Source organism: Leptonychotes weddellii, chromosome 9 (assembly GCF_054177405.1).
Source record: "Leptonychotes weddellii isolate Sample4059 chromosome 9, ASM5417740v2, whole genome shotgun sequence".
Taxonomy (NCBI): domain Eukaryota; kingdom Metazoa; phylum Chordata; class Mammalia; order Carnivora; family Phocidae; genus Leptonychotes; species Leptonychotes weddellii.
In genome coordinates this window covers 1,601,608-1,623,626 of record NC_138377.1, presented here as the reverse complement: position 1 = coordinate 1,623,626, position 22,019 = coordinate 1,601,608, and the positions used below count along the sequence as shown (strand labels likewise).

The 22,019-nt window shown below is 49.8% G+C and overlaps 2 protein-coding genes and 1 long non-coding RNA gene across 3 annotated transcripts in view; 1 reads left to right on the top strand and 2 right to left on the bottom strand.

Moving 5' to 3' along the window:
- Window positions 1-13,669: 13,669 nt before the first annotated feature.
- On the bottom strand, window positions 13,670-14,984 carry LOC102729874 (ras-related protein Rap-2a-like). Its single transcript, XM_006744159.3, has one exon. The coding sequence runs from the start codon at window positions 14,915-14,917 to the stop codon at window positions 14,315-14,317; it is 603 nt and encodes a 200-aa protein (XP_006744222.1). The 5' UTR covers window positions 14,918-14,984; the 3' UTR covers window positions 13,670-14,314.
- Window positions 14,985-15,120: 136 nt separating this feature from the next.
- LOC145723345 (uncharacterized) lies at window positions 15,121-20,217 on the top strand. The gene is made up of 2 exons (XR_014148268.1): window positions 15,121-15,479; window positions 17,619-20,217. It is a non-coding gene; the product is annotated as an uncharacterized LOC145723345 (long non-coding RNA).
- A 1,702-nt stretch (window positions 20,218-21,919) lies between these two features.
- LOC115944543 (uncharacterized) overlaps window positions 21,920-22,019 on the bottom strand; it is a 26,776-nt gene continuing 26,676 nt past the window's right edge. Inside the window, exon 8 of the mRNA XM_081829730.1 lies at window positions 21,920-21,997. Within this exon, the coding sequence (XP_081685856.1) occupies window positions 21,920-21,997 (78 nt within the window). The remainder of the gene's footprint in view (window positions 21,998-22,019) is intronic.

Genomic DNA, 22,019 nt, shown 5'->3' with positions numbered 1-22,019 from the left:
CCATGACCTGAGCTGAAGGCAGACGCTGAACGACTGAGCCACCCAGGCGCCCCCTGTAGCCTGTTTTTTGATAGTAGCATATGGGAACTCTTTCCTGAAAGCTTTTACCTTTTGTAACTTCAGCACAGATTTCATTTAGCTCGTTTTAAAAAGTGTGTGTCGAGGTGCACGTCCTCTATTACACCAGCTGTAGGAGCTCCTTGCTTCCAAATAAAACAAATCCCAGCAAACCCCACACCCGGGGTTCGGTCTGTAACAATAAACAAGTTTGTCAAAGGAAGCTCTGTTAATATTTTATATCCCATTTAAATAAGGTGATGGCTTTTACCTTCCTACCTCCTAAAACAGAAAAACAAACCCAAAGGACTCAATGTCCAGCTGGAGGCTGAGCCTCCCTTCACTGTCCCCTCCCTCCCAGGGCTGGACTACTCTTTGAAGCCTTGGAAACCAAAGACTCACTTCCCTCCTCCCACACTGGGTGGGCCCTGGACAGTTTGCTCCAGAGGCCTCCCCTCCCCTGGTGGTGTCACCTTACACTCTGAGCAGGGACCTCCTTCTGTGTCAGAGGGGAATGGGGAGACACCCCTCTCTCCAAGTCACCCTAGAGGCACCAAAGTCCCCTGCCGTTAGGGGTAGCTAACGGTGACTCCTTCCCTGCCTCTCTGGTGAGTCTGTCCCAAAACTGTCAGAGCACAGGCGCCACAAGGGGACCAGTGTCCTGGGTTTCTCCTGGCCCCAGCGCTGCCTCCCTGGGGGCTGTGACCCACCCACGGCTGCCCTGGGCTCCTGGATCCAGGCCTCTCTAAATAGCGACTGAGATCCAGGAAAATGCATGCTATCTCCAAATAAGCCCTTTCTCCTGGTGTGGCCTGCGGGATGCACCTCCCAGCTGCCCTCAATGCTCTCTGGAATGGGGCTGGGCCTAACTCGCTGGCCAAGAGGGACTTTACAAGGGGCTAGTATGACAGGTGTTTGGGAGGCCAGGCTCAGTGGTCTCCTTCCAGAAGCCCTTGACCTCCTGAGTTGAGGTTCTAGGAAGGCACCAGAGGCTGGTCTGGGAGGCCCAGGTCCAGGGCCCAGGGGTTCACTCCCTACAGGATGGATCTCCGAAGGGAACACCCGATTCCTTCCCTCCTTCAGATGCCCTCAGACAGCTCAGGGGCATCTGTTCCTTGTGGACTGAATATCTGCCTCCATTTCACCTAAAACCACCTCGTGGCCCCCATACTGCTCACCCCAGGCCTCACTCTCCCATAGGTTTGCCTTTTCCAGTGGACCCCAAGAGCCAATTTCTGTCACAGTTGATGGTTGGGCTTGTGCCTTAGGACCTGGACTTGGGCCCCAGAGGAGCTAGTGGGCCTTCTGGAGGAGGCAACAAGACAGACTTGTTCAGGGGGCCCCCAGGAAGGATGAAGCTCCCCCCCACCTCCGGCAGACTCCTGAGAGGCTCTGCACCCTGCTGGACTCACATCCAGGACTCACTGCTCCTGGTGGACCCTGGTTGGAGATGCCTGGTGGCCGGGGGCGGTGGGGGGGGGGCGGAGTCCTGGAGCTGGAAAGAGTCAGACAGAGGAAACCGCAGGGAAAGGAGGCAGCCAAGGGCTCGCCCCTCCCAAGGTCAAGGGAAGAAGCAAGCTGGAACGAGTCACGTGGCTGCCAGTCAGAAGTTTAACCCAGTGGGGTTAATTTTAAACATTTGTTTAAAAAAAAAAAAGAAGGAAAGAAAAAATTCTGGAAGTGGGTAGGCAGCTGCACAGGGCCACCTTCGGGGGTTGCTAACCCAGTCCCTACTCCCTGCGTCTCAGGTCTGGATGGGAGTGTGGTTCTGCCAACCGCGCCCTCCCCACAGATTTTGAAGTGGGAAAGGGACGGAGGCTGTGGCCCGCTCCGCTCTCCGCTCTTTGCTGCTGACAGCCAAGGTCTTGAAGGTTGGGACTTTCCGAGCAGGTTTCAGCTGCTGGCAGGAGACAGCTACCTAGATGCTGGGAGGCTGGGATGGCAGCGACCGGCGGTGACAGCAGCAGAAGCAGCTCTGTGTGGGGGCCAGAGTTTGGGATGGCCACTGTGGTTGCTCTATAAACTCCTGACTCCAGTGGCAGGTGCACAGGTCCGACACTTCCCCACCCCCAAGCCGCGGAAAGCCTCCTCCTCCAGTTCTTCCAGAAGTTTCATAAGCACCTGATTATGTCTATTAAGTCAACCCTGCTTAGATTACCCCTAGAGGTTCTGTTGCCTGCACCCTGCCTGCCACGGGATTTGCTGTCAGAGTGAGAGGCGTAGGCAGCAACAGTGGACTCCAGGCAAAGCCCACAGTAACACACCTGTTGTTGAGCCAGTGAGCCCTAGGGTGTCTCAGTGAGAAAGTGCTAGAAAGCACTTGGATTCGGGCTTGTAGGAGCTGATTTTAGTGCAAGTTCAAGAAAGTAGAGTTTCACTCTGGAATGGTTGCTGTCAGGAAGTGGGGGACATTTCATGACTAAATATCATAGTACAGCTTATCTAGAAGGAGGGACGGCTGCACCGTTGACCCTTGAATAACACGGGTTTGAACTGTGCAGGTCCACTTGGACGCGGATAGTTTTTTTTTTTTTTTTTTTAGATTTTATTTATTTATTTGAGAGAGAGAGAATGAGAGAGAGCATGAGAGGGAGGAGGGTCAGAGGGAGAAGCAGACTCCCTGCCGAGCAGGGAGCCCGATGCGGGACTCGATCCCGGGACTCCAGGATCATGAGCTGAGCTGAAGGCAGTCGCTTAACCAACTGAGCCACCCAGGCGCCCGGATGCGGATAGTTTTGTTAGATACGGTCCAACCCTGTGAATTGTATTTTCTCTTCTTTATGATTTTCTTACTAACATCCTCCTTTGTCTGGCTTACTTCATGGTTAGAATACGGTGTAGACTACATGCAACACACCCGATAAGCGTGGTTTATGTCACTGGTGAGCCTTCCAGGCACCTGCAGACTATTAGTAGTTAAGTTGTTGGTTTGGGCGGGGGAGGAGGGGCGTCAAAAGTCATACACGGGGGCGCCTGGGTGGCTCAGTCGGTTGGGCGACTGCCTTCGGCTCAGGTCATGATCCCAGGACCCTGGGATCAAGCCCCGCATCGGGCTCCCTGCTCAGCGGGAAGCCTGCTTCTCCCTCTCCCACTCCCCCTGCTTGTGTTCCTGCTCTCTCTAACTCTCTCTCTCTCTCTCTCAAATAAATAAATAAATCTTTAAAAAAAAAAGTCATACACGGATTTACAACTGCGTGGTGGGGTGTCAGTGTCCCTAAACCTCACGCTGTACAAGGGTCAGCTGTAACTGTGAAAAAACAGTGGTCACTCACAGAAACCACGAGAGGGGGCGTGTTTGGTCATCTCCGTGGTTTTGAAATTATTCATATTTCTATCTGTATTCAGACATGATTACAGAGGGCTCCTGTGTGTCTTTATCCATCCCCGTCACAGAGGGGTCTTGTCTCACTGATGTTGGGGTTCTCTGAGACTGTTTATGTGCAACAGAACGCCACAATCTCGCTGTGAGACCCAAGCCAGCTCCCACGTGGCCGGGGCTGCTTTTCTCGCGGGCGACAGCAGTAGGTGTAGACGCAGGCTGAGAGGCTGGGGAGCCCTGAGCGACCACGGCGAGACATTTGGTGAAACTGTTTTCAGAGCCATGTATCTAAAGAGTCTGTCCAAATGTGCTGAGAGGCTGCATCTCTCACCTACTCCTGCTGCATTGTCTCCTCGCCCACAATCCAAACCTATGACCTCATAGGGAGGTCTTTATGACCAGTTGATGGAGAAGGAAAAACCTTGATCCTGGTTTACAGATGGTGCAGAAGTGGATGGCTCAAGCATTCACGTGGTGGCCCAGAAGGACAGAGATGAAGGAGAACCCTCTCAGGGGTCATTACTTCAAGTACCACGTTTGGCCATTGTCCACTTTGCCTGGCCTGAGTGATGGCTAGAAATAGGGCTCTAATTGATTCATGGACAGTTGCTAATGGCTTGGTTTGATCATCAGAGCCTCAGGAAGAAAAAAAAACCACATTGCAAGATTGGTAATGAGGCGATCTGGGGATGACATATGAGGAGGGACCTCTCTGGATAGACATGGACCGTGAAGATCCTTTGTCACATGTGAATGCTCATCCAAAAGCATCTGCTGCAGAGGAGGCTCTTGGGAACCAGTTGGATGGGACAGTCCATTCTGGGAAGGCAGCCAGCCTCTTTAGCCAGCCATCCAAATGCTTGTTCAATGGGCTCATATACAAAGTGGCCAAGGAGGCAGGGCTGGAAGCTATGCGTAGAGTTTCACAGGACTTGGCCTCACCAGGTCTGACCTGGACATCATCACAGTCAAGAATCTAACCCACCAAGAGCAGAGACGAATGTGGAGCCCCTCATAAGGTGCCATTTCCTGGGGCAACAGCTAGTCACTTGGTGGAAGATGGATTACATTAGATCTCTTCCATCATGGAAGGAGCAGCAATTTGTCCTCACTGGCATGGACATTTAGTCTGGATATGAACTCGCTTTCCCCACCTGTAATGCTTCTGTCAGCACTACCGTCCACAGATTTATAGTATGCCCTGTGGACCTTTATGGTATCCCACAGAACATTTCTCTGATAAAGAGATTAATTTTACAGCAAAAGAAGTGAAGCAATAAAGCTATGCACATGGAATTCAAGGTTCTTACTTTTACATACTCATCCAGAACACATGACCTGATAGAAAGCATGATGGTCTAGTGAGGACTCGTGTGATCCCCAGGTGGGACACAACACTCTGAGAGGATGGAGGTGCACCTGACAGGTTGTGACATTATCTAAATTATAGTCATAATACAGTTACTCATATATATGGTGCTGTTTTTCCCAAAGCCAAAATAGAGGAGTTTGGGAGTCAAGTGGTGGTAGAGGAACTAGCCCCTCTCACTATTATTCGCAGGAACTAAGTGGGTCCTTGGAGGTGCCTCTTGGTACTTCCATTCCAAAGGTAAAAGGTTATCAGAAAACAGTGTCAACCAAAAACTGGCAGAAACCTGCTGAAGATTCAGATCCTTTGGGTATGTTTGGGTCATACTACTAGATGAAAAACCCCAACCAGCCAAGGTCTTGGCTAAGGGGAGAGAAAACATGGAACGGGTAACGGAAGAAGAAAATTAGAAAAATCATACTTGAAAGTAGCTAAGAGAGTAGATCTTAAATGTTCTCATCACAACAACACCAAAAAAATGGTAATTATGTGAGGTGAAGGATGTGTTAACTAACCTTGCTGTGACAATCATTTTGTAATATATACATGTATCACACCATCACATCGTATACCTTAAACTTATCCAGTGTTACATGGCGATTATATTTCAATAAAGCTGGGGGGGCATCTGGGTGGCTCAGTCATTAGCCGTCTGCATTTGGCTCGGGTCATGGTCCCAGGGTCCTGGGATCGAGCCCTGCACCGAGCCCCGCATCGGGCTCCCTGCTCAGCGGGAAACCTGCTTCTCCCTCTCCCACTCCCCTTGCTTGTGTTCCCTCTCTCACTGTGTCTCTCTCTGTCAAATAAATAAATAAAATCTTAAAAAAAAAAAAGCTGGGGGCAATATCAACTATGCCCTCAAGAAAATACTAGCAAATAGAATCCAACAACACTTTAAAGGGCTTATATGCTATGACCAAGTGGGATTTATTCTTGGAACACAAGAGTGGTTCATCATACAGAAATCAATCAACGTAATACAGCACGCTAACAGAATGAAGGGGAAAAACCTGCACTTGATGCAAAAAATAATTACTTGACAAAATTCAGTATCTTTCCATGATAAAAACACTCAACAAACTAAGAATAGAAGGAAACTAAACATAATAGAAGTGATATATGAAAAGCCCATAGTGAACATCATACTCAATGATGAAAGACTGAAAGCTTTTCCTCTAAGATCAGGAAGAAGATAAGGATGCAAGCTTTCACCACTTCTATTTATGATAGTACTGGAAGTCCTAGCCAGAACAATTAGGCAAGTAAAAAAGGGAGGGGCATCCTAATTGGAAAGGAAGAAATAAATTATCTTTGTTTTCAGATGACATGATCTTTTTTTTTTTTTTTAAGATTTTATTTATTTATTTGAGAAAGAGAGAATAAGAGAGAACACATGAGAGGGGATAGGGTCGGAGGGCAAAGCAGACTCCCTGCCGAGCAGGGAGCCCGATGCGGGACTCGATCCCGGGACTCCAGGATCATGACCTGAGCCGAAGGCAGTCGCTTAACCAACTGAGCCACCCAGGCGTCCCTCAGATGACATGATCTTAAATACAGAAATCCCTAAAGATTTCATTTAAAAAAGCTGTCAGTAGTAGTAAATTCAGAACGTTGCAGGATACACAATCAATACAAAAAAATCAATTGCATTCCTATACACTAACAATGAACAATCCAGGAAGGAAATTAGGAAAACAATCCCATTTGCAATAGCATCAAAAAGAAGAAAATACTGGGAAAAAACTTAACCAAGGAGGTGAAAGATTTGTGTAATGAAGAGTACAAACCATTGCTGGAAGAAAGAAGACACAAATAAATGGAAATACATTCCATGTTCATGGATGGGAAGATTAAAGATTGTAAAGATGTCAATACTACCCAAAGCTATCTACAAATTCAAAGCAATTCCTATCAAAATCTCAATGTCATCTTTTGCAGAAATAGAAAAACCCATCCTAAAATATGTATGGAATCTCAAGGGATCCCACATAGTGAAAGCAATCTTAAAAAAGGATGACCAGAGCTGGAAGACACACTTCCTGATTTCAGAACTATCACAAAATAGTGTGGGAGTGGCATAAAGACAAACATAGCCCACGGAATAGAACAGACCCAAACCTATGTTTTCATATGTCAAAACCTTTACAACTTTGGATTTGGCAACGATTTGGATATGGTGCCGAATGCACCGGCAACAAAAGAACAACTGGATAACTGGACTTCATGAAAATGTTAAGATTTTGTCAAAAGACATGATAAAAAATTTTTTGTAAACCATTATTTATATATCAAATGTATATATATCAAAAGGCAGCATGCAGAATGGGAAATAATATTTGCAAACCATAGATCTGCTAAGAGGTTAATATCCAGAATATATGGAGAACTCCTAAAACTTAACAACAAAAAAACCCACCTGGGGCGCCTGGGTGGCTCAGTCGTTAAGCGTCTGCCTTCGGCTCAGGTCATGACCCCAGGGTCCTGGGATCGAGTCCCACATCGGGCTCCCTGCTCCGTGGGAAGCCTGCTTCTCCCTCTCCCACTCCCCCTGCTTGTGTTCCCTCTCTCGCCGTGTCTCTCTCTGTGAAATAAATAAAATCTTAAAAAAACAAAAACAAAAAACTCCACCTGATTTAAAAATGGACAATGAGTTTGAATGGACAGTTCTCCAAAGAAGAGATACAAATAGCCGATGAGCATGTGAAAAGATGCTCAACATCACTCATCATTAGGGAAAACAAACACCACAATGGGATGTCATCTCACACCTACTAGAACGGCTTTATGAAAAAACAAACAAACAGAAAGTTACAAGTGGTGGTGAGGATGTGGAGAAGTTGGAATACTTGTGCACTGCTGGTGTTGGTGGAAATGTGCCACTGTGGAAAACTGTAGGGTGATTCTTAAAAAATTAGAAATAGAATTAGCATATGATCCAGCAACTCCACTTCTGGGTGTATATCCAAAGTAGGGTCTTGAAGAAATACCTGCACACCCACGTCCAGAGCAGCATTATTCACAGGATCCAGAAGGTGGAACCAACCCAAGTGTCCATTGAGAGGTGAATGGATAAGCCTAACGTGGTGTATCCATACAGTGGAAACTATTCGGCCTTAAAAAGAAGGGAAATTCTGTCACATGCTCCAAGATGGGTGAAACTTGAGGACATTTTGCTGAGTGAAATAAGCCAGTCACAAAAAGACAAACACTGTATGATTCCACTTACGTGAGGTTTCTAGAGTAGTCAGATTCAGAGACAGAAAGTGGAATGGTGGATGCCAGGCCTGGGGGAGGTTATTGTTTAATGCATATAGAGTTTCAGCTTTGCAAATGAAAAAGTTCTGGGGGGGAGGGGAGGCGCCTGGGTGGCTCTGTCGGTTAAGCGGTTAAGCGTCTGCCTTCCGCTCAGGTCATGATCCCAGAATCCTGGGATCGAGTCCCACGTTGGGCTCTCTGAGAGCCTGCTTCTCCCTCCCACTCCCACTCTGCCACTCTCTCTCTCTCAAATAAATAAATAAAATCTTAAAAAAAAAAAGACAAGAAAAAGTTTTGGGGACGGGTTGTACAATGATGTAAATATGTAAACACTCCTGAACTATACATTGAAAAATAGTTAAGATGGTAAACTTTGTGTTATGTGTATTTTATCACAATTTAAAAATCAACTATGGCCTCCTGACCAGTTACAGAGACAATGATGTAACAGCCATGGATATTTTCTTGCTTGCCTGTTATGGGGCATGAGTTAGCTAGACTGCAAGCAGACAGAGGGGAATAAAGGTGTGACTCCCTTACCCCACCACTGCCGAGATGGACTGGGGGTGTACTACCCAGAGTCTCCTTCAACTGGGTTGTTGCTTCAGCTGCTGGGAGGGCTGCTGGTTGACAAGACTGCAGCTGTCAGCCCCTTTAGGGACCACCCCAGCTGTAGAGAGCAGCCTTGCTCAATACAACACCCTTCGCTGGGGACTCCCCATATAAGATGAGTGATCTGAGGGAGGAGTATGAAGACCTAGCTATTTTTACCCTACTCAGAGCAGGCGAAGGTCCATTCTAGTCCCAGAGATCCTCGTGAGGTTGGCTGAGCCCATTGTTAGGGCTGCACTGCAATTCAACTTCTCCTTCTGCCTTCCTGCTGCCCTTCCCTTCCTTCCATCAGTCCTATTCCCAGAGGCATTTCTTCATGAGCATCCTGCATGCTCAACTCCTCTTCAGGTCTGCTTCTGAGACTCCATCAAGCTCTTCATCTGTGAAATGTGGAGTGAGTCAGAGGTGGAGGTAGAGAAAGGGCAGAAATAAACAATATTGGGAAAAAGGAGAGGATGTAACCAGAGACGCTACAGTTATTAAAAATCTTATTTAAGAGGTTGTCATGAACAATTTTATGCTGATTTGTTTGGAAAGACACAGGTTGTGTAGATCCCTAGAAAAATACAAACTAGGAAGCTAAATTAAGAAGAAAATTAAAAACCTGCAACCATTAAAGACATTAAATTTTGTTTCAAAATGATGCATTCACAAGCAAAATTTACCAAATGTGGAAAGAGCAGATAATTCCGATCTTACACAGAACCTCCCAGAAAATATAAAAAGAAGGAATACTCCCCCACTAGATTTGTGTGTGTGTGTCAGCCTAATATTGATACCAAATGCAAACAAGGGCAGTATAAGAAAAAATGTATAGGCAGGTCTCAGTCACAAACATGGATGCAAAAATCTGGAATAAAATCTTAGCAAAGTCAATCAAATGTATAAATATTTATATCAAATAACAACCAATTGGAGTTTATCTGAGGAATGCAAGTTTGGTTAAATATTATAAAATGGAGGAATATAATCTCCCATGTTTGATCATTATAAAGTTCACAATCTTGTCATCTAAATCAAGTCCAGGCAAGGATGAGGCTCCTCTAGTCCAGTTCCTCAAGTACAGTTTCTCTGGGTCTGTAGATCCAAGTTAGCTGCCTCCCCACTGCCACGTGCCCCACCATGTCCAGTGGTGGGACTGACACAGGGTAACTGCTCTAGACACTCCTGGTCAGAAAGGCGGGCAGTGGGACACACAAAGGAATCACTGGTCCATAGCAATTCTGAAACCCGGCCAAGAAATTTTTTGATTAGGTCTTAAGTCCTGGAAATAATCCTCCATTGCTTTGGGCTCTGTCCTCTGACCTCTTTATTCTGCTCTCTGAGCCATGCCCCCTTTTTTCTTAAGATATATTTATTTATTTTAGAGAGAGAGAAAGAGTGGGAGGGGAAGAGGGAGAGGGGGAGAGAATCTCAAGCGGACTTTGTGTTGAGTACAGAGCCCAATGCTGGGCTCGATCCCAGGACCCTGAGATCGTCATATGACCTGAACCAAAACCAGGAGTCGGATGCTTAACTGACTGAGCCACCCAGGCGCTCCGCCCCCGCCCCCCCAGCCACCATTTTTTAAATGAAAGCACATGTTTGCAACCAAGCAGTTTTCTCAGTCTACTTCCTTCCAGTAAAATTGTGCGGGGTGGGAGGCGGGAGTATCCAAAGTCTCTTTTCCTTTTGAATGGCTCTGTCCTTTTCTTAGTCCAAGTGGGTAGTGTTTTTGTTAATATAATTTTTTTTCAAAAACTTGGTGGCTCTCCTGTGATTTGGGGTTAACGCCGTAAGAGAAAAGATTCACCCATGAATCTGTTTGAGGACTGGGTTCACTCCATTAGCGAAAAGGCACACCCACGAAGGTCTCTGAGATGAGCCCTACTCTAGCTTGGGCTCCTGGAATGGGTGGGAGGCGATGTGGGGGCTTCTGAGATGCCCTGTCTCTGGGGGAGAGGATTTGTGGGGTACACCTTAATCTGGGTCCCAAGCCCATCACGTGACTGAATGGCCCTCTGAGGGAATCACCTTTGCTCTTTTGAGGCCTCGACAGTCACACTTGGCGTCACTTGCAGACCAGTTCTCCCGGATCTGACATTCCCTGGGAAGTCATTTCTTAATTTTAGCGTCTTTTGCCATTTGGTGAGACTGCAAATTTTTAAAACGACTGGTTCCTGTTGGTTTCCCAGCTCTCTCAGTCTGCCTCTCTTCTCCCGCTGTGCTCCAGGCCGCGGGAAGAGACCAGCAGCGCCTTACGCACTCACTGCAAACCTTCTGGTGGGCTCACGAGGGTCGGTGGGCACCCTGTTTGCTCCCCACGCAGCTGCAGGCGACAAGGTGGTCACTTCTGCCGTTCTGTCCCCAGGACCCCTGGTCCTCACTTCCTGGGCACCCTCCCTGGCAGTGTCCTCCAAGCCCCGCCGTCCACTAATGGCCTGTCCGGGGTGTGTTAGTACTCACCTAACACTCCCCCAAACCCCACCCGGCTCTGCCCACAGTCTGGTTCCAAAGCCGCTCTGGCCTGTTGGGATACTTGCATGTCGGTACCCTACCCCAGGTAGCAGGAAGCTATAGTAGTGATCTGTTGCTGCATAACAACTCACCTTGAAACTTATTGGTGTAAAACAATAAATGTTTCCCGTCTCATAGTGTCTGTGGGTCGGGCAACTCGGTGCGGCTCAGCTGGGGCCTCTGCTCAGGCGCCCTCACGGGCAGCAGGGACAGGTGGGCTGGGGCGGCCCTCATCTCAACGCTCATCTGGGAAAGGATCCCCCTCCCGAGCTCTCGACGGAGCTGTCGGCAGGTCTCAGGGCCCCGCCGGCTGCTGGGACATCAGTTCCTTGCCACATGGCCCTCTCCACCAGGCTAGTCACAACATGGCGGCCGGCCTTTCACAAAACCAGGGCTCTGGGAGAGGCTGAGCAAGACAGGGGGCAGTGGTTTTGCGAGTTAATCTCAGAAGTGACATCCCGTCACTGTTGTCCTGTTATATTCTCTAGAAGAGAGTCATTAGGTCCTGCCCACCCTCCAGGGGAGGGAGCCACCCAGGGCAGGAGGACCAGGAGGTGGGGGCACTGGACACATCTCAGAGGCTGTCCACCACGGAGATGGAGCAAAACCTCCAAGAACCGGGAAGAAAAGGACAGATCACACAATTTTAAAAGCTGACAAAAAGAGCAGGCATCTCCCTGAAGAGGAGATTAAATGCCATAAAACCCTCCGAAAGAGCTCTCAACATCACCGGCAGTCTGAATCATACGAATGGAAACCACTACACATTGGTAAGAAAAGCATCTGCGCAGACTCTGAGCTGCAGAGCATTTGGAGCATCAGGAGCGTGTGGGTATGTGACTGTTACAACCAGTTTGGAAACCGGTTTCACATTCCCTGGTGATGCTGAGCGTGCACAGAGCCTATGGCCCAGTGCCCAACCGCAAATGGCTTGAGATGGTAACACCATCTGCAAGCTAGCAAGCTGACTGCCCGGTGCCTGGGTCCCCCCACGCCCTCCCGGCACACAGTGCTTCCAGGCTCCACAGCGCCCCGACCTACAGAGCAGGCACATTCACTGCTTGCAAATCCACTTCAGCTACCTAGGCCGCTCTTGACTCCAGAGGGACTATGGGCAACTTGCGTGTAGCATTAGCTAAGTTAGAGTAAGAAATGCAGGAAAAGAAAGAAAATCTGGTGTGTAGGTCTTGAATTTTACGCGTCACCCAGAAACTGCTCTAAACCTATTCCTGAGGTCACAGGAGCTGATCATTTGTTATGTTGAACACCCTGGGCTTTGAGCTGAAACGTAGATCTGAGTGGAAGGATCTGACGTGGCCCTAGGAATCTGAAGGAAGAAATGTCTACTTGTACATTTTTTCCTGGATTGAGCCTATTATGCAGAGGCACAGGAATCCAGGGACACACGATCTCCCAGGAGGCCTCAGTGCTGGCTGGTGGAGAGTCAGAAAGGCAGGGCGGGCAGAGCTGGGGAGTCAGGCAGCTTGCCGTCCTTGGGGCCCAGCTTCATGGCTGAGAACGGAGGACTGCTCCCTGTGTGCTTTCTCTGCACCGCTCAATGCCCAGTCCAGGAACAGTCTTGGGTTTTTGCCTCTGTTCCAGCAGAGGAAGGGGCAGCTCTGGACAGACAGCTGAGGCCGGGAAGGTCCTTCCCCACCACACACACCTCCGCAGGCCCCCCTCCCCTCCTCCCTGTTTTTGAAATGTCCCCTTAGAGATGGTTCTGGAAGAGGGTGTGAGGAAACACTACCGGGAGGAGTGACCCCAGAACAGAGGGTCAGAGGAGGGAGTGAGTTAGCTGGACTTCAAGGCTTCAAAAATAAGTGCCCAACACCCCCTCCCCCCAAAGTCCCAGGGACAGAGGAAGAGAGAAAAGACAGGGGATGCCCAGCCTAGCCTTCTCCCCTGGTGAACTGGCCGTCAGGCACTGTCAGGTTCTAAAATATATATACTCTTTACGTTAAAATAAAATCCATCCTTCTGTTCACACATCATATACAATATAAATAAAATTCCCAGAGCAGTGCGTAACCATCACTTTATAGATAACTTTCCTGTAACAAAATGAACTTTTTCAGGTCACAGGCACAGTTTTGAGGGTTCTTTATTGCTTTAATTTGTTTTTCTTGCTTATTTCTTTTAGAAGATGTTTAAGTGGTAAGTCTAGGTTCCTAAATTTGAAAGATTTGTTGGGCGGGTGAGGCAGAATTGTTAACTTGTGAAAATAGGCACATGCAACTCCTATCGGAGACAAATTCTTAAAATTGTAAAACAATGGCATTTTCTAACCAGTGCAAGAAAAGTTTCTCTTCCCGTTATGTGAAAACTATACAAAAAGATTCCTACACGGTCTGCTTCTACTTCAGCACGGGGTCACTGTGAACCATGCAGGTATCAGACAAATATCCTACTCTCTGGCAACAAGAAATACGTACCAGATGCGGCCATTTTCCCCTGGTTACTATCGTGCTTCCCGGAATAGAACTGGAGAGCAGAGACGGTGTATGCGAATGTAGGAACTGTGGCTCTAAGTATTAGAAAGACCGGTATGTAAAACTATCACCTTTTCAAATCACTTTATTTTCACTCAATTTACAGATGCAAAATCGACTGGATGTCCGTTACAGAAGGGAAGGCAGAGCTGAGCAACGTCTGGGTGAGAAGTTATTTCTCCCCTCCCAGGGTATACAATATCCCTTTCAAACCACGGCTGCGTGTGTCATAACTATATTTAGAAATACGCAGAGAGGAAAATATGACCGCTCGCTTCGAGGCTGCAAAGCAGAGGGAAACACACGAAAACCTCATGGAATGCGAAGCTCAAAGTCTTTTTAGTTCACGTTCCTCAATCCATTTCAAAGGTCGGATGGCATCTGAAGGCGTTCGTTATCAAAAAAAGGCGGGGAGGGGGCCCGGGGGGAATCCTGTAACAAGTCTCATTTGAAGAAAAGGGTGGTACTCTCTCCATACAGGAAAAAGATACCGATTTGGGGCTCCCGACAGCACTGTAAGAGGTCAACAAAGTGGCGGAGTTTTCACCAAGGACGTAAGAAGCTCTGCAAACAGCTCGAGGCGCTGGTCTGAGTTACGACGCGGAAGTAACCACTTGTCTTGGGCCGGATAACTTTCCTGAAAAAGCGGGGAGGGCAGGCTGAGCTTCAGAAATCAGAAAAGCGCTGAACGTATTCAAAAGTAACCGTGGCGTATCAGCCAATGAATCTCTCCGACGGCCACGTATCCTGGGCGTTGGTGGGGGGCGCCGGGGCCTCTTCCTCGGGCGGGGCCAGGGCCTCCATCTCGCGTACCACCTGCGTGAACACCTGGTCCACCATCAGTTTGCTCTTGGCCGTGACCTCCAGGAACGGGCAGCGCCACTCGCGGGCCAGCGCGCGGCCCCGCGCCGTCAGCACCTGGCGCTCGGCGTCCAGGTCGGCCTTGGTACCCACCAGCACGAGCGGCACGGCCTTGGGCCCCCGCAGCCGGCCCATGCGCTCCCGCAGCGGCCGCACCGCCTCGAACGAGGCCTCGCTGCACACGCTGTAGAGCACCACGAAGCCGTCGCTGTTCTTGATGTACAGGTCCTTGAGGGTGACCAGGTGCTCGGCGCCCACCGTGTCCACGATCTCCAGCAGCGCGGGCGCCGCGTTCACCTCGATCACCTTGCTGAAGAGCTCCTCCACCGACGGCTCGCATTGCTCCGGGAAGCTGCCGCAGGCGAACTGCGTGGCCAGTGCCGTCTTGCCCACGGCCACGCTCCCGAGCAGGACCACCCGGTAGCCCTTGGCGGGTCGCGGCCCCAGGCCCGCCATGGCCGAGACGCGGCTGGCGGGACGCTCGGCCGGAGGACTGCGAGGAATGGCGCGCGGAGGCGGGGGCCGGGGGGAGGGAGAGGGGGACGGGGCGGGAGGAGGGGAGGGGCGGGAGGGGCCGGCGAGGGGGACCGGGGAGGGGCGGGGCGGCCGCAAGGAGGGGGCCCGGAGGGCGGGCGCGCGGGCGCCGGGCAGGGGTGGGCGTCGGGACTGGCGCGGAGACCCGCTGCCGCCGGGCCGGGGGAGAGCGCCCCGCAGCCAAGACGGGGGTCCCGGGAGTGTGGGCCCCGCGGTCCTCTCCGCCCCGCTCTCTACCCCGGTGTCTGCCCCGCCTCCGGCCCGGGGCGTGCTGGCGCCGCCCTCCCCACCAGCTCCACGTCCCAGGCCTCCCTTTTCCCCAGACCTCACTCCCGGTGGGGCTCCCGGTGGGTTCCCCGGCAGCCAGGCCCTGCTCGGCCTCTTTCCCCTACCCCACTGGACGACCCGCCGGGGCCCCTCCGTCAGTCCCTGCTCTCTGCTCCCCCTTTCCAAGAAGAGCCCCTTCTGTCCGCGAGACTAGAAGGTAACCTGATCCCTTCCATGTCTACCCGGGAAATGCAGGGATTTCTCCACCATTCCAGAGCCAGCCTCGCGGCCGGAAGCCAGACTGGCCTCGTTTTAGGTCAGGCCCGGCCCGGCTGCGCAGCTGGGGCTCCTCTCCAGACAGGGAGGACCCCAGAAAAGGGGTAACTTGCGAGGGAGCTTCAGACGGAGGGCCCCAAGTGACTCCTGGGCCCGGCTCCGTGCCTGGAGTACCACGCGCCCCTGGCTTTGCTCTGGCCCCTCCAGACCCCTTTGTCGTGGAGGAGCACCCAAATGAACTTTGTAAAATGTAAATCACATTATACTCCCCGACTCCAACCTTCCCTGGCTTTCCATCATGCCCTCCTGACCTACGAGTAGAGTGACCACATAAGGCACCATCCAGAACTGGTCACTTTTGAAAATGAAAGTGTGCACCCCTCCACCCAACAGCAAGCATGAACCCACAAAGTCCCTGGCAACAGGGCTTTGGGGTCACCCTAGCTATAGAGGGTCCTCCAGGTTGGGCCTCCCTGCAGCCCCTCTCTCTCAGGCTTCTACTCTACACAAGCTTCTTGCTATTTCTTGATTTCAGAGGAGCAAGGCTGGGTGTGGGACAAGGGGGGGCTGGGTAGAAAGTCTTGGGATCTCCACCCACCTTAGGCCTCAGGCACAAGCTGATGCCTTAGGACTGCAGGGGGATGGGCAGGCCTGGGCTGAAAGTGGAGGTATCTACACTTTCCCTTTCCCTGTGTGGGGGTGCCCCTGAGCTGTCATTCTGGTGCAGCCCTGGAGGGGGACAGGGCCCCAGTGCTGATTGAGCTTGAAGTTTAAACAACAGGATACATCCTTCACACGGGTGTTTGTGGTCACAGAACATGCTTTTCTGTAAACAGGGCATAGAGCATCCTTAACCTATAATATGAATCATACATGGAACACAACAGACAACTTGACTTCTAAATAGAGACATCTCATGAGACATTCTCTGACTGCAAAGTAACAAAAATAAAAACGCCTTTTTAAAAAGGATAACTGAATATTCACTGGAGGGATGAAAGTTCCGGCCAGGCTTCAACAACATCCCACAGATAGCTTTTGGGGGAAAAGAGGCAACTCACCGCTGAAAAGTCGCAAAACACAAGAGGGAAAAAACCACTCTGAGTGAGAGCCGTTGGAATCACAGACAATAAAACCATGTCCAGAAAACTGCAGACCCTGGCATTATCAGACATATAATAATTATGTTTCATGTGTTTAAAGAAATAAAGAAGCTTAACATTTGGAGCAAGGAACAAGAGACTATAAAGTATGGCCATGTAATTTGAAAGAGTTTCTCCAAAAGAAAAAAAAAAAACCTTCTGAAAATAGAAAATATGATAATTTACTATTTTAATTAACATAAAACATCCATTGATAGGTTAAACAGTAGATTAAACGTGACAGAAGAGAGAAGTAACAACAACATTGTGAGTTGTGGGGAATCTGGCCTGGTTTTCATCATCAATGCCCTGTGCCTGCAGGAGATGTGGGGGGCTCCAATGTCGCCTGGAAGTGTCAGACTTCGATAGAGTATCTTAAATTAAAAGTTGGCTAATTTGAGCTTATCATTAGTATTTCGGGGGGCTTTCAAAGCCATTAACAAAAGTCAGCTCCCCCACCCCTAGCACGGGAACCCATGCTTCCACCAGGACCAGATCCTAATCGGCCCCCTGGTGAGTCACTGTGCCACCCACAAGGCTTGCCACCAGCTCACTCACCGCCAGCAATAAGGTCCTTACAACGGGGTCTGAAGGGCGTGTGATCGATCTTAGAATCCTGCTCTGAAGCTCTGAAGCTCTGCTTCTTAGGGTCTCTTCTCTTAATTCAGGTTCTCTCCAAAAGCAGGATCTATGACATGGGACATGGTCTTGTGGGCAAATGGTTTAGTTTTGGAAGTGATCTTGGAGATCAGGAACGGGGACCCTGGAAGGGAGAAACGGGGAAGTGGGGAGATCCAAGCCAGAGTGCATCTTGGTCTTACCACTGCCGCAGGAGGAGTTCTCTAAGGAACGGTGTGCGGCGGACCTCAGCACCGTCCCCCGGTGCACGGTAGTGAGGGGCGCATGCGTCCGCTGACACCCACTCCTCCGCGCTCCAGGGCTGTCTGCAAACTCCGTCTGTCTTCCAGGAGTGTACGTGTGCCAGCTAGGTTGAGCTCCAGAAGCATCGCAAGCAGCGGCCGCGGAGAGCCTGGGATAGAGAGCAGGGAGTGCATGGTGCAGCTGAGGCCACGGGTGGCCAGGCTACCTGCGTGGCCAGCTGGCTTCCGTAGCCATGACGACAGCAACCCAGTGGACCCAGAGCATGCGAGAAGAGGGCGTAAATGATGGCTGACTCCACTCTAATGGTTTGAAAATGCCTCCTTTGGAAGGCGGTGACCTAGGAGCACATTATCTGCAAACATTGCTTATTTCCTTTTCTTATTGCTTTAGCTAGACTCCAAATACATCGATGTGGAACCACAGAGGTAACAGCTGGTATCCCTCTGCATTTCTGGCCAACAGAAATGCCTTTACAACACACAACTCATATAATGTGTATCCTTCACCGTAAGAGGAAATTTTAGTCTGTTTATACCTTAGAGTTTGCATTGGGAATGTCTGCTGGGATTTTTTTTTTTTTTTTTGGTCTCCAATGAATTTATCGTTTTTTTCTCCTTTAATTCTGTTAATTTTATGACTCATAGTTGATGGATTTCCTATCGATGAGTCATCTCTCGCCCCTCTTCTCACTTCATCTCTCACCCCTCTTTTCCCTGCTGCCTCTGGACACAGTGATCCTCTGACTGCTCCTTCAGCATGCCAATCTGTGTTTCATCACACAACCTTCACATTTGCTATTCCCTCCTCCTGGAATGCTGTTCCCTCCGATGTCCGCATGGCTCACTCCCTCGTTTTATTCAGGGGTTTTGCTCAAATGTCACTTGCTTAAAGGTGTCCTTCCTTACCAACTGTGAAAGATAGAACTGTATTCATTTGTTGAAGTTCTAGCCCTCTGTACCTCAGAATGTGACCTTATTTGGAAATAGGGTTGTTGCAGATGTAATCGGTTAAGATGGGGTTCCACTGGAGAGGGGTAGCCCCTAGTCCAATATAACTAGTGTCCTCATAAAAGGGGTAATTCAGGGGCACCTGGGTGGCTCAGTCAGTAAAGTATCTGACACTTGATTTAGGCTCAGGTCATGATCTCAGGGTCATGGGATGGAGCCCTGTGGCGAGCTCCATGCTCAGCGGGGACTCTGCTGAAGATTTTCCCTCTCCCTCTGCCCCTCCCCCAATTCATGCTCTCTAAATAAATAAATAAATAAAATCTTTTTTTTTTTTAAGGGGGTAATTTGGACACAGAGATACACAGGGAGAATGCCACATGAAGATGAAGTCAGAGCTCGGGCTGGTGTTTCTACAAGCCAGAGAATGCCAAAGATGTTGGCAAATCACTGAAGCTAAGGGCGAGGGGCATGGAACAGGTTCTCTGTCACAGCCCATGGAAGGACCCACGTCTGCTGACATCTAGATCTAGGACTTCTGGCCTCCAGATCTGTGACACAGTCGATTCCTGGCTACACCCCCTCATCTGTGGGACTCTGTCAAATCAGCCCTAGGAAGCGACCCAAGTGCCACCTACCAGAAATCCATCCCTTACTGTCCTGCCGCCTTCCTTGGTCCACAGACGGGGGGGGGAGGGGGGCTTAAACGAACCACATTTATCTCTCTGTTCTGGAGGCTGGGAAGTCCAAGGTCAAGGCGCTGGCAGATTCGGTGTTTGGTGAGGGTCCTCGCAGGGCAGAAGGGGCAAGGGAGCTCTCCAGGTTCTCTTTTATAGGGGCGCTATTCACCTGATCACTCCCAGAGGTCCCACCTAATACCATCACTTTGGGGGTTCGCTTGCAATATATGAATGGAGGGGCACTTATCGTACTATATGAAATTGTTTGCTTATTGTTTCCCTCCTTGCAACGCACCTCCCGTGAGGGCGGAGACAGCCTCTGGCTCGCTGCTGACTCGGTGCGGGGCCCTAACTACAGTTCTGCTGTGATGCTCCATTTGGAAACGTGGGTTTTTTCCAACACGACTGAAGAATGACGGAACGATTCGAGCAGAGTGTGAATTTTGCATTTTGTGTGATTTTATTTGCAAGGTAAACACAGAAAAGCGCCCTGGCTGGACTGAGGTGTGTAGGGGATACACACAACGCACACGCCTCACACATGTCCCAGCCGCCTCCTAACCGCTGCACTATGAGCGCACCAGGCAGCGTGGGTCTTAGCACTCACCCACCTCACCCACCACCTCACAGCCCCTCACAGGCTGAGACCCTCCCCAGGTTTACTTCTGGAACCAAGCTTCAGGCCTCTTAGATAAAGGGCCACACTTATTATGGCATTAATGTATTCTTCAAAACAATTTCACATATACAAGTGGGCTACCCTTTTTTCTTAGGTACCTCTCTGGTTTTAGTGTGGCACTGATGAAATATTTTGAGGGTCCTGCCCCAGCTCCATTTTCCCCCACAAGAGCCATGGTTTTTATTGTGCAACTTTGCATGGCACCCTGAATTTTATGAAACAGGATGAGGCATCCTAGCAAAACTGACCATATTTGTTGACTGGTGAAATGCTTGCCTTTCTGAATTAGACCCTAATGTATCCTGAGATATTGCTTTTTCAGTATACTAACAAAGTAAATTTACTAACTGGTTGTTGAGGTTGGCTGTCTCCAAAAGGCTTTTTGGCATAGTATAGAATAATCTAGTGGTTACTGTAGGGTGTGAGGGGCCCAGTCAATGACACCTTCGGTAGTCCTGCCCAAGACCCAAACAATTGAGAGATCTGGCAAAGGGACTCAAGAACATGTAAATATAATGATTACCTTGTCACAGATGATATCTGGGTTGGAGCAGATGGCTTTAGAGGGCTGCACTACAGACCCTCCTCATCCTCAATCCCCCCTTTGAACTTACCTGGCCAGTGGTAGGCAAACGAGTATATCTACTGTCCATCTCCAGTGGGAGCCGCGGCCCCTGAGATTTCTGGCAGGGAACTGCAGGAGCAAACCTCACACCATATTCCCGGTGCTCCCTGCCCCCAGTCTCTTGGCCTGCCTCATTCTCTCAGCCTGTAGTGCTGGGAGCCTTTTACCCTCGGAGCCTCACGCCCTAGACCAAAGAGAATCTCTCTGACTTCCAGGGGGAGGAACTGGGATCCCAGCACCTCTAGGCACAGAGGAGGAACCGCATTCCTGAGGAAGCAGCAGCTGCTGGTGGTATCTACAGAGAACAACTGTGCAAATCTTCCTGGGTGGGAAGGGTGGGGGGGCGAACAATGGACCCTCTGAGAACTCCTGGAAATAGTGCAAACACTCGGGTGATCTCTGCCAGCGAGTATATGGGTGTGGACAAATGCACATGCAGTCATCGCAAAGCCCAGTGATCCCTCCCTTTCTGCCCATCAAGTCGGTTAGATGACTGGGAAAAATCTTCAAGACTAGAAATTCTGAATGAACCGTCACAAAACGCTTTCTGGCAGAACTGCAATGTTGGAAAAAAGGAAAAGCCCCAAACAGAGAAGCGGCTGAAAACCAAAGTACCGACTGATGCCCAGGCAGGCAGCCCCTGGGGGTTCACAATCTTGGTCATCAAGGCTTTGGGGTGTCATGGAGACAGGAGACAAGACTTTGAGCCCATATAAAGTTCCCAGTTAGCCCTGGGACCCCCACACGAACTCTGCATCTGGGAAGGGCCATGTCCTCAGTGAATGAGTGATTTTGAGAGTTTTCCAACCGTCAGCGAAAGGAGATGAGAAAGAAATTGTCCTACCCAGTACTCTTGCTAGGACATAAACAAAGGATCTTCCCTAAGATTTGTAACAAGGGTCTGATCCTCCGGGACGTTTGGGTTTAAACTGAACATCCCTTTAGGTCCTGGAAACAGCAAGATGAAAAATTAGCATTAAATGGGCCCAGATGGGTAGTTCCTGAAGGCTGTCTTCAGCAATAAATACCAGCATCTCTGGAGGGATGCACCTTGAGCCGGGGCTTCCTGTCATCCTCTCAGATCAAGTTCATGGTCCAAAGATACTGAACAGATGAGGAATAAGCCACCATGAGCAGAGCCCAAGAAACTCTAATTTTTAGGCAGTAGGATTAATGGATAAAAGACATAAAAGAAATAATACTAAAACACAAGAATAGATGAGTGATGGGATAACCAAATGTGATATTAAGTAAAAACACCAGCTCCGGCAGAATCCTGAAGTTACCAGGGTCAGGACAACACATGCTGTGGATGCAGTGTGTCTCCGTGGGGTGGCCCGGCTGGCTGCTCGGTGGTGACGCTGCTCACCAAGCCCCGCTCCCGGACACGGGCTCCCGCAGCAGACCGGGACACTCCCCACGCGTGTCCTCATTGGGCCATCTCACTTGACGTCTGCTTCTGAGAGGAGACCCGCAGAGAGCGGCTGCTCTCCTGCAGGGAGCCGGGCTGGAAGGAGGCGTGTTTCCTG